At 39.7% G+C, this 14,809-nt stretch overlaps 1 protein-coding gene across 1 annotated transcript in view; it reads left to right on the plus strand.

The window, feature by feature from the left end:
- The window catches only part of LOC101350578 (protein Shroom3), a 33,587-nt gene extending 24,831 nt beyond the window's left edge, over nucleotides 1-8,756 (plus strand). Inside the window, 1 exon segment of the mRNA XM_023736198.1 lies at nucleotides 8,735-8,756. Coding sequence (XP_023591966.1) covers nucleotides 8,735-8,756 — 22 coding nt within the window.
- Nucleotides 8,757-14,809: the final 6,053 nt, after the last annotated feature.

A 14,809-nucleotide genomic window follows, 5' to 3' on the forward strand; every position in this document is an offset into this window, starting at 1 on the left:
TTAAAACAATTGGATGTGTACAGATTTGAGTTTGCTGCAGACAGGCTTTTGTGGGCTAAAGAGTCTCAGCTTGCTATGAAGAAATAAACAACAGGGGCCCTTATGTGGAGATCATCTTTGTTCATTTATATAATACTCTCCCCTTGGCAGAAGGAAGTCTGAACTATATAAAGACCTATGGGAATTTCAAGATTGAGCTAGAAGATAAAGTTATTGAAAGAGACTCGATCGTTAAGGAGGGTTGTGGCGCGAGGATAGAAGACGACTGAGGACAGAATTGTGGTTGATATTAGCGAGGGAGAGAAGGCCAAACCTTAATGAACAGGGCAGGGAATGAATATAAAGGAGCTTGAAGATGAACCTGAAAATTCTCACGCCAGAGAATTCAAAATGAGACGCATTTTCAAGACTGAGCATATGGTCAACAATTGTCAACCATACTAACTATCGAAGATTCACAAAGATCAAGCTAACAAATCTAAATCATAAAGTTGCTAGAGAAACAAATGAGCAAATGGAGAAATAGTATCTCCCACATCATAGATGTTCAATAAATATTTGGGTCCCTCCTCCATCTCTACCATATATGAGATTATCATTGGTAATAGGGTCGGATGTTAGAATAGAAAAGTTGTAGTGAAGGAAGAGAATACAGCTCAGGAAATTTAGAATAATCTAACAGACTCTAACAGTATAAAAAAGGGGACATATATGGAATTCACTAGAGACTATGAAGGAAAGAAGGATTATGTTTTAAATGACAGCAACAGCTGGCTGAACGGAAGAACGGGGTCTAGAGAGAATGATACAGTAAACAAGTCCAAATTTCAGAGTACGTGTTGTTGTGTGCCCTTGAGTCGATTCTGACTCATAGCAACGCTATGAGGTAATAACTGTATGGATTTCAATCCCAGCTTTAATGAATATTCTACTCATTCATATCCTACCAGATTTGTGACTCTACAATTCTGTGCCATAACAAATGTAAAAGCAAAATGTTCAGAATAAACTGTGGGCTTTGTATATACTGAACTCAGCAAGATACATATAAGATTTATTGGATCACTGTTTTTCAACCTTGGCATAATTGCCATTTTATTCAGAAAATTGCTGGTTGTGGGGGCTTTTCTGGGCATTGTAGGATGTTTAACAGCATCCATGGCCTCTACCCACCAGATGCCAGTAGCACCCCACCCAGTTATGAGAGCCAAAAATATCTCCAAACACGGACAATTCTCTTATGGATAAGAGAACAAAATGACCCCCATTTGAAAACCTCATTGTTAGATAAATCATAAAAAGAAGGACAATTTTCTTAGAATAATTGTGTAATGCAATCAAAAACTCCCCAAAAAGTTCAACTGTACGTGCTGGTGTTTATGCTTTAGAAGAATAACGTTCTATAGAACATTCAACATACAGGTTTAGAGAGGAAATGCAATTCAATACTCGGAAGAAAAAAAATGCCTTTTAACATACAAACTTGTCTTTCATACAGGCCAGACATGTCCTGGGCAATGTACTAGAATGCAGGGTGCTGCCATTTTAATTCTACCATCTTCATAACACCTAATTCTGTGCTTTAGGGTTTGCGACACTCTAGAATCCATCCTCTAGAAGTGCCACACTTGAGCCCGAAATACACAAGAGTCAAACATTTTAACACCCTCTTCTCACACTGAGCCGTCAATCATAATTTCTTCCACAGGTTCAATTATTAACTTTTACATTATAGTCTACGTACATTTCATTTGTAAATGAAATGGCTCCTCTAATTAAACCATGTAAAAGACCCTGAAGACGTTGATTCCCAGTGACACAACTTTGGGGATTTTCTTCATATCTCAACTTTGTGTTGGGTTCATGGGAAACTCGTTGCTCCTCACGTTATGTATGCACACCTTCCTAGTTCAGCCTCACCTGAAGAAGCCCATAGATACGATTGTCATACACCTCGCATTAGTCAATGGTATAACCATCATGTTCAGGCTGATTCCAGATACAATGTCATCCTTTGGAGTAAGAGAGTTTATGGATGATGTTGGTTGTAAGGCAGTGTTATACATTTACAGATTGACCCGGGGTCTTTCCATCTGTACCACCTCATTCCTGAGTGCCTTTCAAGCCATCACCATCAGCCCCAGTAATTCTAAATGGGCATGGCTTAAATACAAAATCTCCACATGCGTTTTTCCCTCTTTCCTTTTCTTCTGGATCATCAATATGCTGATCTACATCAGGATCATCCTAACTCTTGAAGCTGGTAGAAATTTCACTGTTGCTGGGTCTGGGTTTCATCATGTATACTGTAAAGATAAGCAGTTTGAATACGGCAGTTCAGTGATATTTGTAAGTGCCATGATGATTCGAGAGCTGCTCTTTGTGGGCCTCATGATCTGGACCAGTGTCTACATGGTGAGTGTTCTCTTCAGACACCACAGGAGGGCCCAGCACGTCCACAGCACCAGTCTCTCTTCTCAGCCATCTCCTGAAAACAAAGCCACTCACAGCATCCTCTGGCTAGTAAGTTGTTTTGTTTTCTTTTACTGCATAAACAGCTGTCTGTCCATTTATTGGACCTTTGGATCTACAAAAAATCCAAGAATGGAGAGCATTACTGGAATTATTTCATCTTGTTACCCAACCTTCTGCCCTTTCACGTTGTTAAAAAATAATAAAATTATTTCCAAATTCACTTCTTCCCTTTCAAAGATGAGAATTACTTTTTCTCAAAGAACTTTCAGTGGCTGATCCAATACCCCTCAACTTCCTTTTGCAGTAGAAGAGTCTCTATATTGATTAATACGAGGTGAAAAGAAGCAATGATATTTGATATATTGTCAGTGTAGTTTTGAGCCCCTTAAACTAAGATTAAATTGTGGGAAACCTTATCAACACATAACCATTCTAACTAATTAGTTCCAGGCATATCAGCACAGTGAATTAGTTAATATGGCCCTTCTAGCCATACTCTTTGTGACTCCCACACAATCATTGGGTGGGACTGTGCATATAGGGGGTTTGTGGTCCACCAAGGGGTTTGGACAGCTTGATGCTCATACAATTAAGGTGTATGGAACCTATGATGGTTAAGGTTATGTGCCAACTTGGACGAGCCATGATTTTCAGTGCTTTGACTCTTACATAATGATGAAATATGGCAGTTATGTAATGATGTAGCCATTCTCCGTTTTGTAGTCTGATGTAATTATCCTCCATTTTGTGATATGTTATAAATCCTAGCTTATATGCCTATGGTTATTGTCCCATTTGGGAATGAGTTGTCCATTATGTTAATGAGGCAGGATTAGGATGAGTTGTATCTTGAGTCACTGCCTTCCTAGAAAGTGTGACTCAAGTCACCACCCTTACCCCAGTCACCACTCTTACCACCCTTTTTCACTGCCTTGCTCAAATAAGGGGCTTTTCCTTGAGTGTATGGTCTGCATCATATATATATATACGAATGCTCTGCTGAAGTTCTCTCTTTTGCTCTGGATCCTGTATCCAGCTTTTCATCATCTGACCACTGGTTCTTGGAACTTGAGCCATTAGTCTGCCGTCTGACCTGCTAATTCTAGGATTCACCAGCTTCCTCAGCCTTGTGAGTCAGCAGCCTGCTGTCTAACCTGCCAATTTGAGTTCGTCAGCCCCTGCAACCACGTGAGTCAGGGCCCTGACACCTGACCCATGGATTTGGGAATTGCCAGCCTCACAACTGTGTGAGCTATTTCCTTGGCTGTGAATTCTGTGAGAGTTTGCAGTGAATTATGGAACCCAAAGACTGGAGTGAGAGTACTGAAGGCAGGAGGAGTAGTTGATGTCAGAGATGATGGCGTGGTACAACAATTTGGAAAAATTGGACATTTGGGATATCTTTAACCTCTGCCTAATAGGTGGCACAGTGGTTAAATAGATGGACTGCTAACCTAAAGTTCAGCAGTTTGAAACCACCAGCAGCTCCATGGGAGAATGATGGGGCAGTCTGTTTCCGTAGAGATTTACAGCCTTGGGAACTCTATGGGGTCACTATGAGTTGGAATCAACTCGATGGCAGTGGGTTTGGTTTTTTTGGTTTTGATAGGAACCAGCTTTGTACTGATCCTTCTAAAAGAAATTATGCATTTGGTAAGACATACAGAACAAGTTTCAAAAAAATTACTAAAACATGTAACTACACATTAATTCTACAATCATGCAAAGTAATATAGTATGTACTTCTTATAGACGAACGTACAAAGGTGAAGAATGAAGGTAGATATAAAAAAGAGAAACATGTAATTTGGAACGGTGGCTACTTTTGTGAGGTATGCAAAGAGTGCACAGAGGGCTTCACCTGCCTTTGTAATGTTGTAAATCCTAAGCAAAGTTCTGGAATATGGGTTTTTAAAAAATTGTTTATATGAATTTTTAAGTCTGGAATATTTTATGCTAGATTTAAAAGAATAAAACATTTCTTCTTTTCAATAATTTACCTCAATTTTAGTGTAGAGTCATATGCTCATGCTCCCTTAAAGTGTCCATTATGGGTTACTAAAAGGTTTCATTAAAAAATATTTGCATAGGTTCTTGAGGAAGATCCTGTTAAAGAAAACAAATTAAAATGATGCATAAAATAATTTTTAGAGCTCATTGAATGCTTCAAAGCACTGACAAGTCATATAAAGAGCTGCTTGGCAAAAATCTTAACAAAAGCAAGAACCCAGAGAGACAAGTACTAGATCACGTAATTGATTTTTATTCTTGAAGGTCCTTGTTAATCCAGACAAGGTTACAAATCCAGGCAAGGTTCAAGTTTGGGAGGCTCCCATGACCACCCACAGGGTCAGTGATTCATAGAAGTACTCACAGAACTCAGCAAAGCTGTTATACTCATGGTTACTGTTTATTACAGCAAAAGGATATAGGTTAAAATCAGGAATGGAAAAAGATGCAGACAGGGACTATTTCTCCCAGTAATGATGTATGGCAATATACATGGAGTATTGCCAGACAAGGAAGCTCATCTGTACTTTAGTGTCTAGAGTTTTTATTGGGGGTCTGACACATAGACAACACTGACCACCAGGCCCAATAAGAGGTTAAGCAGATGCTACATGGCCTGAGATTCTCATCATAAGTCATATTGTTATCATACTTTATCAGGTGTGACCCAATCCTCACCATAAGACACATTGTTATCATAGACTGTCTCATGTGACCCAAAGCCCCCAGGTAAACAAAGACACTCTTATCAGGCAGAATGTTCAAGGGATTAGAGGAACTGGGGGCAAATGGCTAAACATTTTGGGGGCAAGCTTAACCCATCATTGAATACAGAGTGTCTGTGTGAGTCTTGGAGACAAACTTGGCTCCCTGAGGTAGGACATAAGGTAAGAGTCCCTTTCATTGAGGTTTCTGTAGAGCAGCTCCGGAGCCTGGGCCCCTTTGTTCTCCACCAGACTCAGCAGGGTCTTATTCTTCCTCTGCCATCTCTGTGCCTGCTCCACAAGCTCCTTCTCATTCTCGGTGAGGACCTCCCTGTCCTGAAGATCATCCATCACCCTGCCCAGGTCTCCCATGCTTGCTTGGAGTTGCCAGTGGTGCTCCTTCAAGAAGGCTGATCCTGGATGGGAGAAGGGGTTACAGACTCAGAGAGGAATATATCACTTATGGGATCCAGGACCTATCCCCACCCAAAAGTCCTAGATCTGTGGAGGGACATTGCTCTGCGTCTGTGCATGTTGCCCAAGACTTACACACACAATTCAAAGGGTACACAGTCCATTTTCAGTGGTCTATAAATTTAGACGCATTCAATGAATGTTTCTTTCTCCATTCCACCCCTCTGCTTCAAGCTTTGACAACCTGTCCTTTCCATGTCTTTGTTTTTCATTTAAACCCTAGACCGACTTTTATCTTGGTGTATATTTATATATTCATTCCTCTAAAATTTCAACAAATATCTTCAAGTCCACTGCTTGTCAGAAGCTGTGCATGATGCTAGAGATATGGAGATGGGTTAGGCTGGTTCTCTGCCATTGAAGCTTTCCTGACAAATCTGTGAGGAAGAAATTTAACTATATAGCTCAACACAGGAAAAACAGAGATACCCTGGATAGGAAACATGGGATTTTTCCATCATGCAGACTCAGAGTTCATATTGGCTCCTGTATTTGATATCTTTGTAGCCTTTGCCAAGTCATTTCGTGCCCTGCACCTTAGTTTCTACTATTTGTGTACAGTGGTGCTTCTAATTTTATTTTTTTTTAACCACAGTGGCAGGGATAATGAACACTCATTTATCTGGGGCTATAATCCAAACAGCTTACTTAAATGATTAAATTTCTTTGAAGTTTTCAGATTTATTTTGGAAAATTCATTGGAAATTGACATTCAAGCCAATGTGACAGTTCGAGGAGTCTTCTCTTCATGGGAATGTGTGAGAATATGTTCTTTCTTCTCTGGGGGTCTATTACAAAACATGGGGCTTGCCATTTTGACTGTGTGGAACCTGATAGGAAACCCTGGTGGTGTAGTGGTTAAGAGCTACGGCTGCTAACCAAAAGGTCAGCAGTTCGAATCTACCAGGTACTCCTTGGAAACTCTATGGGGCAGTTCTACTCTGTCCTATAGGGTCACTATGAGTTGGAATTGACTTGACGGCCATGAGTTTGGTTTTTATTTTTTTATTTTTTGAGTCTCTGGTACAACCAACTAAAACTATTTTAATTCCATTCTGTAAGGTAAGGATTCTGTTTTGAACCTTAATATACTTCTGGAGCACAGTTAAGTAGAGGCTCACTCACTACCCATTAGGGGCATTTATCAGAGGAAGGAAGAATTTTTCCAATATTCTTTCGGCTTCTATTTGCAAGCCAATGGGTTAGGAAACATGACAGCTATAAAAAATTATATCACATTGTCCTCCATAAACTCATAGTCTAGATAAAGGCATTTTAGAAGTGAAATAGCCACATTAATTCATGTCTGAATTATTTCGTGTTTGTGATTTTTTGATGATGTAATGTTTTTTCACTAATGGAATGCATGCTGAATCATTGAGTGTTAATAATTTTTTGTTATGTAAGAGGGATTTTTATAAATATTATGTGGCACACATATGCACCAGTGGACCTGGAGGTAGGATAGGTGGAATGAGGCAGGGAAAAATCATTTTATTTCAGCAATTTTATTTTATTAAGTGAAACTTCTTAAAACATGAGGTAACACATAGAGGCACCCTGCACTGGCTGCACACAATTGTTGTTCAAGTCTGCTTCTTCTTAGTGCTACATTCTCTGCATCACCTTCTGGTTCCCTTGACAGGTAAATGATTTCCAGCCTGTTGGAGCCGGACAACATTTGGCACACCACTGACTCCTGGCTTGTTCTTGACAAGAAAAGAAGGACTTCTTTTGATTTCCCGGCCCACAGTGTGCCTAATGAAAGTGATCCTGAAGGACAGTTGGTTACATCTGCCCCCATTGTTACAGTTCCACATTGTAAAACTATTTACAACACCAAAGTCAGTAAGGAAATACAGAAATTGATGCAACCATTTGACAGAGCACCTTCCAACTGCATACCTTTTACCCCTCTGGTCAAAGTAAGCCACTCCTCCCATGATTGCATTGTAGTTTGCAATTGCTCTTGGGCAACGGGTTACTGAGGAGGAACTGTCTTTGTTCTTTCTTCTGACAATAGTGATGTCCTTCGGATTGTAGAATGTGTACAAAACGGTCACTGGTTTATTGTTCTGCCACTTAACTGCCAACACACGTTCTTTTGTACAAAACAGAGATTCTTCCCGCTATAATTTATCTTTCCTCCTCATCATTCCTGATAGGCCCTTTTGAGTTGCTCGCACTGTGCAACACACAGTCCCCTGTTGTTCATGGTTTTCATCAAGTGATAGGAGAAGAAACTGTCAAAGGCAATGAGTCTGTGTGAATGGTTGTATGAGTGACATAGTCAAAGTACAACGCTCTCACCGAGGGAGAGAGATGAGTCATTGTCCACACCTTTTTATCAGGAATAGATTTTGGTGATTTACAAAGCCAGTTCATAAGTCAGCCAAGCACCAAACTTTATACTCGTGCTTGATGGGCTTCACTGGCATGTACTGTTTTATTGAAGAACGACCCTTGAATGGCACTACGCTTTCATCAACTGCCATGACACTTAATGGCACATACACTTCCTTTAGGTGGCTATTGAGAGACTTGATAATGGGTGCAATTTGTGAAGCCAGTTGTAGCCGTGTTGTCCTTTGTACACAGCTTTTGAATTGTCATTGCAGTGTATGTTCTCAGTCAGTTTCTTGAATCTCGTTTTAATGATAAGCTCTGGCACAAAAGTAACACCCAGGATGTGGTCACTGGACCAATAATGTCTGAGCTCTGGCAAGACACAGATTCCCATCAGTATACTCATGCACAACAATGAATGTCTTTATCTCTTCAACCATTATAGGCTGCCATTCTAATCTCTTGCCCTCTGTATCATCTTGCGCACTCCTGGGTCACATACAGATTGGTTTGGTCCTTTATAATTTCCAGTGTCTCTTCCGTAAAGACAGACAAAAAAATAATCTACTGTGGTATCTTCATGGGTCAAGTCCAGCTAAACTTTAGCATCTGGCTGAAGTCAGTTTGTTATCTGTTCAAAGTAAGCGACATCTTGGCACCGTTCCCCTTCTTTTCGTCGCTATCATCATGGCCATCATCTGGTTGACCCCTTTCCTGTGCAACAGAAACTGCTTCATCATCTTCTGATACTGTGTCTCTGGTGCTGTTGTTATCAGGGCAATGAGCTTCAGATTCCTCAAGACACGAAAGCGCCTAGGAGGCACGTTCATCACACTCTGGCTCAGAAACATCCTCATTCTCGGGTAGAAAAAATAAAAGTTCTAGAGCTTCTTCAGCCATTTTTGAAAAAGAGAAGTGTTTCAGGAAAAAGGAATTCCAGGATCAGCAAAACCAGGATAATACCGATACCATACTTCCAAACCCAACATGAGAATACACACGGGGAGATATTGTGTAATTCAGCTTCCTGCAAAAATAAAACCCCCAAAAGGAAGTGTTGTCATGGGAATATTACCACTGCGATAAATTACTTCTTATTGCAAAACAGCTACTTACAGCTCATAAATCAGAAGATAGGTCCTTGATGATTGCACGAAACACACATGCAGTACATCGAGGATGCTAAAGCATGTCTTTACACTGTATTTATTGTGCCCGAAAATAAGTTATTCACTTGAATATTACCTAATTCCCAAAACCGCACCTTCCCAATAACACACAGGAAACCATAAATATACCTACAAGGCTTATCTTGCTGTTCAAAAGCCCAAGAGATGAAAAATGTAAGCAGTACTTACATGTACCTGTGGTTATGAAGTACATCAAGGGCGTGTGCTTACACTGTATTGTACCTGAAAATAACTTATTCACTTGAATATTACCTGATTCTGAAAACTGCACCTTCCCAAGAACATGCAGGAACCAGTAAATATATTTACAAGCTTTATCTCTCCATACAGAAGCCCAAAGAGACAAAAGTTTTACACAGTCACTCCTGCAGGATGCACTACCCCATACAATAACCTTTCAACACAGCAATATGGCGATGACGAACTTCCTTCTGTTTTATAGTTATGCGTGTCCCTGCCCCGACATCAGCACATACTATAAGTGGGGGAAAAAAAGTCTCCCAAGAAACTCCAGAGCTGGAAAGTGTAAGTAGTACTAATATGTACCTGCAGTCATAACTAAATTTGAAAAAAAATTTTTTTTTAAATGTGGTACTACCAGCACTGATGATAGTGCTGAAATTTGGATACTCTCATAAGATTTTCCAACTGGGGCTACCATTTTGGAAAATATTTATGCAATGTCTATCATTAAGCTCTGAATCAGGCATTACACTTTTGCCTAAAATTCTTGATATTGTTTAAAATTCTGAGGAATTTTGTGACTCCCTGCTTTTGCAGACTCTACGTATGTGAACACAGAATGAATCTTAGTTCCCCATAGGCTGTCAGGTATCAATATTAATTTCCTGGTTTTGACAGTGACTGTATTTTGTCATGACAATGCTTTTGACAATAATTATGGTTATATAAAGGTCCCTAGGTGGCGCAAACAGTTAGTGCTTGACTGGTAACCAAAAGGTTGGCGATTAGAGCCCACCCAGCAGCACCATGGAAGAAGAAGCCCTATGCTCTGCTTCTGTAAATATTACAGCCAAGAAAACCCTATAGAGCAGTTCTACTCTGTAACACTTGGAGTTGCCATAAGTCAGAATCGACTCAACAGCACAAAACAACTGCATGTTTATACAAGATAGTTTCGTTAGGGAAAATTGGGTGAAGAGTACACAGGAATTCTCCGTATTGTTTTTGCAAATTCTTTTGAATCTTAAAACATTTCAAAATAAAAGGTTATAATAAAACAAAGAAAACGGGAAAATACCACACTGATTTTTATGGAAAAAACCCAAACACGTTTGCTTCTCACGGACTCTATGAAATAGAGGAACAGGATTCAAATTCGTTTTTTCTCCCTTGGAGAAGATAGTTTCCCTTACCCATAAAAGCCAGAGTCATGAGATGCAGTCTAATCAGCAATGAGGCTAGCAACCTGTGGCTTTGACAGGATCTGACCAACCGAGTGACGTTGCAATGATCCTCCTTGTGTGTCTGTATTGTATTCCCATTCATGATATCTGGGAAAACACACAAAAAGTTGTAATGTGATAGGTGGGAGGAGCTCATGGTGGGATAGTCTCTTCACTGTGATATAGTAGAAGTGGCCCCAGGTCAGGCGTCCCATCTTGAAGGATACTGTCTCTTATACCCATCCTATAACAAGAGCCCATTCCTGTCCATACTTCATTGAATTCACTATGCTTCTGTCTCTGCTCAGAAGACAATGATCTTATCTCAGGAGGCATGTTTCATCCAATTCCCAAATGCTAATGTTCATCACAGTATGTATTACTAGTTAAGACTCATTAGATTCTGATTGAATTATATTGCATTCTTGGATGCTACAGGGGAATAAAAATTTCCTTACTCTTTCTGTATGCTCAACTAGTTTGAAAGAGAAGGGAATATTAACCTCTTTAAGATTAACTGAAGAATACTGGTTGGACTAAATTTCTTATGAAGTAAGTTTCCTTTTTTAGTGTGTGTCTGTCATGGATTATGGAGGTCAAAGAGACCTGAATTCAAATGTTTGCACTGCCATTTCTTGTCACCTTGCCTTTCATAATGAAATTGTTTCTTAACCTGTGTATCAGTTTTCTATCTCGTAAAATAAGGATATTATACCATAATCACAAATCCTTGTGATGATTAATAATAGAAGGATAAAATTATGTAATATGGGATCTACAAAACATTGGGTTCCCAAGGAAAAGAATTCATCCCAATCTTTCTCAATATTCCTCCATCTGTAGTCTTTTATGCATGCCATTGTATCAAATTAGAAACAAAGAAATCTTTGGTCATGTTCATTTACTTTGAGTTCCAAGTCCATGCTTATGAGACATGAACCTCTGGAAAGCATGCTGATGAGGAGCTGAAACACCATAAAAACAGCTCAGTGGATCAGGCTGCATTGTTCTGCTCAGATCTGAGATCTGTGCTATGGGATTGATAAGAGCATCACCAAACTATATAAACCATGCATCAGGGAAGCAGTTGGAGGAACAGCCTTACAATCACTTTTGCTCTGGTATGAAGTTATCACGGTCAGAGCCAAGGTTATTTTACTAGTGATGCAGAAGACAGGTCTACAAAATACACTGAGTACCCATGAGAGTTTTTGGGTTTTCCATTCAGTCATGTGGGGACAAGTGAATGAAGAAATATATTAGCGGAACTCTTTATTTCAGAAAACATCCATGATATTCTGTATCTCATAGAACAATATAATGACATGCACAGGAACCAAAGTCGTCAAAAGTCCTCACAGGGTATATACTCTTTCATCTTTTTGTTTGCCTTAGCCTGGACAAGGGAGTCCTGTCTTTAAAAGTTTTATATTCTTCCATTTATCGAAAGCTGTCTTTATCTCTCCACTGAGACTCTACGAACTTTGAGAAAATACAAGAAGATCGTATTTGAATAAGTTGGAAGAACCCTCAGATAAAGGTTACGTTTCTTTATCTCTACAAGATAGCAAAACTTGCTTATTGTAATCTTTACGGAAGCAGATGGCGATGTCTTTCTCCTGGGGAGCCGATGGGTGGGTTTCAAATCGCCAATCTTTTGGTTTGAAGATGAGTGCTTAACCATTGTGCCACCAGGGCTCCTTGGTTTTTTACTATTTTAAATAATATATTATGAACATTCATGTACAAATTTTTGTGTGTACGTATGTTTTCTCTGAGGTATATGTCTAGGAGTGGAATTGTTGAAGGACTTGATAGCTCTGTTTACCCGTATGCTAGATTGTTTCCAAAGAGGCTACACCATTTTACATTTCCACCAGCAGTGTATGAGGGTTTTAATTTCTCTATATCCTTCCCAATACTTGTTACTGTGTTTTTCTTTATATCCATCTTAGTGGGTGCGAAGTGGTATCTCTGTGGTTTTGAAGATTTATTCTTACATGATTGTAACACTAATACATTAGCATTGTACACACTTGGGACAATAACACAGGTAAATGGAGAATTACATATCACCTATAGCTCAAACATCCAGAAATAATCGATCTCAACTTTTTGATAATTTAATGGTATGTGAATATATATATATATGTATATTTAAATGGGTTAGTGTTGTGTACACCTTTCAAATTAGTTTTTTGTCAAAATGATACAATATTATTTTTAAGAAATGAAACAGTATTTAAAGGCTTACAACACAAACAGTACCACACCATCTTCTTCTGCTCAATATTGTTTCGAGGATCATCAAACCCACAAATGGGTTTATATTTTCTAGTTGCGTAGAAACTTTTGGGTGCACCTTATGCCGTCTTGGAACAAAATTCTCAATAACCTTATGATTGCACTGTATCCGACATAGTATGACTTCAGACTCTGTGTTGCTTATTTAAAATTTTTAAGAGAAGTATCTGACTAGCTCAGTTTCCATATTGAGTTGATTTCTTCTCCAATCGGTATTAGAGACGTAGAGATTAAAATATGGACTCTAGGTGGAAATATCAGGATCTTGACTCTGGGGTTATACTGTCTCAAAATCTTTCCCCTCCCTGGACAGAGCTGTTTCAGCGGAGCTTCCAGGCTGAGACAAACTAGGAAAAAAGGCCTGGTGATCTACTTCCAAAAATCAGCCAATGAAAATCATGTGGAGCACAACAGTCCAAATCCTATAGTGCGTGGTGTCACCACAAGTCGGGCTGACTTGACAGCAGCTAACAACAACATGATTCAATGAGTCGCCAAATTTGCAGTAACTGCAAGTGATAGAGATGAAATAAAGCCATTGAGTATTCGACACTAAGCCTCCCAGTCAACTTGTGGCGACCTCCTTCTAGATCTCAGTTTGCTTCCCACTTATTTTCTTATTTCAGTAGTATCCTATTCTCTCGCCTCAGTATTCATGTTTTCTCCTCTGACTTTATGTCTCTTGTTGCCTTCACGCTCCATGTTTTATGCCACCATTTCTTTCCTTCCTACTTTTTACCCTTCTATCATGTTCTCTGAGGGAGTCCTGGTGGTGCCACAGTTAAGCACTCAGCTGCTAACCCAAAGGTTGGCAGTTCGAACCTACCCAGCAGCTCCATGAGAGAAAAGATCTGGCAGTCTGCTCCTGTAGAGGTTACAGCCTAGGAAAGCCCTATGGGGGCATTTCTACTGTGTCACATGGGGTTGCTATGAGTCAAAAATCAACTCAGCAGCACCCAACAACAACAACATCATGTTGTCTGGTACAGTTGTCAATACCAAAGCAAAAAACCAAACCAGCTGCCATCAGTTCTGACTCAGGTGACCCCATGTGTGTCAGAGTAGACCTATGCTCCATAGGGTCTTCAATAGCTGATTTTCAGAATTAGATCACCAGGACTTTCTTCCAAGGCACCTCTGGGTGGACTTAAACTGCCAACCTTTGGGGTAGCAGCCAAGAGCTTAACCATTGTGCCACCATGGTTCCTCTCCACAGATATAAGTGTTAGGATTTACAACACATATTTTTGGGGGACACAATTCTACCCATAACAGATGAACTGTCTGACACAGACTACAGATGAGTCATGACAACATTTAAAATGTCACTAATCAATTTCTTCCGATATTAAGGCAAGATTTTCTATCCATCCTGACACGTGCTATGACATGGATGAACCTTGGAAATATTATGCTGAGTTAAATAAGTCAGTCACTAAAGGACAAATATTGTATGATCCCAATTATATGGAATACTGAGAACTGGCAAGTATATACAGACCAAAGTTTATTAATGGTTCCCAGTAGTGGAAGGAGGGGTAAAAGGAGAGACACGATGCTTAGGAAACAGTGAGCTTCTGTTAAGAGTGATGGAAAAATTCAGGAACAGTTACTGGTAATGGTTGAACAATATGATGAATGCATTTAATGTCATCGAATTGTACATGTAAAGACTGTAGAAGAGGCAAATGTTCTGTTACCTATATATTTTGTTGTTGTTGTTAGTTGTCGTCTTGTTGGTTCTGACTCATGGCGACCCCACGTGTGCAGAGTAGAACTGTGCTCCATAGAGTTTTCAAGGCTGTGACCTTTTGAAGCAGATCACCAGACCTGCCTTCCGAAGCGCGGCTGGGTGGGTTCAAACCACCAACCTTTCAACTAGTCATCAAGCTCCTAACCA

This window comes from Trichechus manatus, unplaced genomic scaffold (assembly GCF_000243295.1).
Source record: "Trichechus manatus latirostris isolate Lorelei unplaced genomic scaffold, TriManLat1.0 scaffold00087, whole genome shotgun sequence".
Taxonomy (NCBI): domain Eukaryota; kingdom Metazoa; phylum Chordata; class Mammalia; order Sirenia; family Trichechidae; genus Trichechus; species Trichechus manatus.